The 3901-nt window shown below is 39.6% G+C and overlaps 1 protein-coding gene across 1 annotated transcript in view; it reads left to right on the plus strand.

The window, feature by feature from the left end:
• DNAH10 (dynein axonemal heavy chain 10) overlaps window positions 1–3901 on the plus strand; it is a 161990-nt gene that overhangs the window by 17427 nt on the left and 140662 nt on the right. The window contains exon 7 of the mRNA XM_003796031.3: window positions 3465–3622. Coding sequence (XP_003796079.1) covers window positions 3465–3622 — 158 coding nt within the window. The remainder of the gene's footprint in view (window positions 1–3464; window positions 3623–3901) is intronic.

Consider the following 3901-nt stretch of genomic DNA (forward strand, 5'->3'; position numbering starts at 1 on the left):
TTTTTTGGTTGTAGTTGTCATTGTTGTTTGGCAGGCCCGGGCTGGATTGGAACCTGCCAGCTCTGGTGTATATAGCTGATGCCCTAGCTGCTGAGCTATAGGCACTGGGCCATTTTTAGTATTTTTTTGCGATGAGCATATACTGTTTATATTTTAAAAATCAGAAAAGTGAATAAAAAAAAGAAAAAAGAAAAAAAATCAGAAAAGTGGATGGATTCATATTCTTTAACATTATGGTCTAATCCAGCCCCATTGCCTGTTTTTCTAATGGCCTGTGGGCTACTAATAGCATTTTTGATATTGGATGTTTGCATTTTTTGTGGCTATATGAACACCTATATTCTATCCCCAATTTTGCCTTTTGACTTGCAAAACCTAAAATATTTACCATTCAGCCTTTTGAGAAAAGTTTGCTGATCCCTGTTTTACAATGTCATGAGGAAAAAATTTGTTTTTGTTTATGGGACATTTACTGATAGCTTTTTGTAAGTTACTGGCTGTTAATTTGAAAAGCTCTTTTATGGGTGGCGCCTATGGCTCAAAGGAGTAGGTGGTGGGTTCAAACCCGGCCCCAGCCAAAAATTGCAAAAAAAAAAAAAGAAAAAGAAAAGCTCTTTTACTTTTTCTTCAAGATGCATCCTCTTGTAAATGTCAGGGAACCTGCTGCAGAGTGAGCTTTTAAAATGAGTGTATTTAATATATCAAATATATTAACTATGTTAATAAATGTGTGTATCTATGTATATGTATTAATTTTTTCTTACAGCAATATATATATAAAGTTAAAAAATGTATATACTAACAGATGCTAATGAGTTGAAGAAAATGACCTGACTCACTCTTCTTATCTGTGAGTTCTGCTCCTTCATGGTGACTTTTTTTTTTTTGAGACAGAATCTGTCTTTGGGCTCAAGAGATCCTCTTGCCTCAGTCTCCCAAACAGCTGGGCTAGAGGTGTTCGCCACAACACCCAGCTAGTTTTTTTTTTTCTATTTTAGTAGAGATTTCACTCTTGCTCAGGCTGGTCTTGAACTCCTGAGCTCAAGCGATCCACCTGTGTTGGCCTCTCAGAGTGCCAGGATTACAGGTGTGAACCACCATGCCCAGCTCTTTAGCTGTTTCTATTGATACTTGCAGCCATATCTCTAAATATCTAAATTACATGCTCACATCACTATTTCTCCTCCTCTTCCTCCTCCTTTCTTCTTTTATTTTTTTTTTTTTACCCCAAGACAGAGTCTCTCTCTGCCACCCAGGCTAGGGTACAGTGGTATCAGCCTAGTTTATAGTAACCTCAAACTTCTGGGCTCAAGCGATCCTCATGCCTCAGTCTCCTACATAGTTCAACTACAGGCACCTGCCACATACCTGGCTAACCTTTTCTGGTTTTTTTGTTGCGATGAGATCTCACCATTGCTCAGGGTGGTCTTGAACTCCTGAGCTCAAAGGGATCCTCCCAGTTTGGCCTCCCAGAATGCTAGGTGTGAGATACTGCCTTAGGCTGAGGATTTTGTCCCTTCTTCCCCACTGCTGGCCCACCTCCCTCCTACCATTATAGTTATATTCCTTTTCTTTTTTCCTTAAATAGTAAATAGTGCTTATATTACTATAGTTAGGGGGATCTTGTTCACTGTAGAGCAGTGTAGTATATATGATGTGGATATTTTTTCTCTTAAGCAGCTTTTCCCTTCCTCCATCTACATTCCCAATCACCTTTCTTTTCTTGAATTGTCTTACCTGGTCGTCTTTGTTTTTGCAAAAGCTTCTCCATGGGAGGGCTCTCCTTTTATTGGATGTGCTTTTTCCCAGAGTCCCAGTTCCTTGGTACAATGTGGACTAGTTGCTCCATCTGCATGTTCCACAACTGTCATCCCAGATGCAGTGTTTCCTGGATGCCAGTTCCTTTTTTTTTTTTAAGTTGAGTTTTACTCTCTCATTGTGCAACAACAGATCCTTAAGTAATTTCCTCAGAATAGGTATGTGTGGGAAATAATTTTATGAGAACTTGCATGTCTGAAATGGCTTTATTCTACCTTCATAGTTAATAATTTGTCTGGGTACAGAAATCTAGGTGGGAGATAATTTTAGCACAGGATTTTGAATACATTTGAATAAATTTTCTTCATTGTTTTCTAGCTGCTGTTATCCAGTGATGAGAAATAGAATGCTCTTTTGATTTTTCTTTTTTCCTATCTTGTACTTCCTTTAAATAACCTTTTAGGAGTATCTGATTATTCCTAGGGGTTTGAAATGATATAGTGATTGGCTTTTATGTGGTATTTTTCTTTCTTTTTTTTTTTTTTTTGCAGTTTTTGGCCAGCGCTGGATTTGAACCTGCCACCTCCAGCATGTGGGGCCGGCGCCCTACTCCTTTGAGCCACAGGTGCCACCCTATGTGGTACTTTTCAAATCATTTATTTTTTATTATTTTTATTTTGTGTGTGTGTGTGGTAGGGGGACAGCATCTCACTCTGTCACATGGGTGAAGTGCTGTGGCTTCATAGCTCACAGTAGCCTCAAACTCTTGGGCTCCAGTGATCCTCTTGCCACAGCCTCCCGAGTGGGGACTGCAGGTTTCCACCACAATGCTGGCTAGTTTTTCTGTTTTTAGTAGAGACAGAGTCTCACTCTTGTTCAGATTGGTCTCAAACTCCTGAGCTCAGGCAATCCACCTCCCTCAGGCTCCCAAAGTGCTAGGATTATAGGTATGAACCACCACACCTAGCTTCAATTCATTCTGTTAAGTACTTCGTGTTTTCAGTCTGAAGATTGAAAAACTTTCTTGATGATTTCCTCCACTATTTGTCTTTGTTTCCTCTTGTTAAAATTGCTATTGGATAGTTGTCTTTAGATTTTATTTCTTCCCTCTTCTCTCATATTTTCCATCTTGTTGTCTTTGTATTCTGTGTTCCTAGAGTGTTCCTCCACTTTTACCTTCTCAATCTCTGATTGATGTTCGTACCTCTTATTCTCTGTACCTTTTTCATAGCATTCTGTTCTTGTTTGATGGATGCTGTATTGTCTCAAATCTCTGAGACAAATAGAAGGATTTTTGGGGAAATTTTCTCGTTTCTTCACATGATCTCAATTTCCTCTGAAGTCATCCTCCCTCCCCCAATTTATCTTTGACTGTTCCATGCTGGAAGTCATCTTACATCTCTGTTAAGCTCTGGTTGTTTTTTCAGTTTTTTAAAAATGGAAGTCACTAGGTTGTAAATTCAGGAACATCTTACATATTTAAATCCTGGTCATGGAGTTTAAAGCTGGAAGAATTGCCTGAAATGTTTTAATTGCATTCTAATGAAAGAGAATGAGATAGAGACATTAGTAGGACAAAGGCTGTATTAGACCTTATTATACTGATGTATGCAGAAAGAGAGAAGGGCCATCCAAGTAAACTGAACATGGCTGTTTGTAATCTTTTTCCTAAACCAGTGGCTGACTGACCATTTCTGTTCTACTAGGTGAGATCAAGTTAGAAATGCCAACTATCAGTGTAGAAGGAGAAGTGTCTGATCTGGCAGCTGACCCGGAAGCTCTTGAAATCTTGGAGCAATGTGTGATAAACTGGCTGAATCAGATATCTGCCGCCGTTGAGGAGCAGCTGAAGAAAACACCGCAGGTACTTTGTACAGGGCTTTCTGAGAGCCCTGATACAGGCTGCGCTTACTGCCCTGAGAAAGAGCCCAGAGGCTGAGAGTTTACATAGTCAAGCCTTTTTCTTACTGTTTTGTGACTTCCTTAAAATACCAGAGTAAACATACCCAGGATATCATTTTGGGGCTTTCTTTATTTTATTTTATTTTATTTTATTTTTTTGAGACAGAGCCTCAAGCTGTCCCCCTGGGTAGAGTGCCGTGGCATCACAGCTCACAGCAACCTCCAACTCCTGGGCTCAAGC

Source organism: Otolemur garnettii, unplaced genomic scaffold (assembly GCF_000181295.1).
Source record: "Otolemur garnettii isolate 467f Iridium unplaced genomic scaffold, OtoGar3 scaffold00099, whole genome shotgun sequence".
Lineage (NCBI taxonomy): Eukaryota > Metazoa > Chordata > Mammalia > Primates > Galagidae > Otolemur > Otolemur garnettii.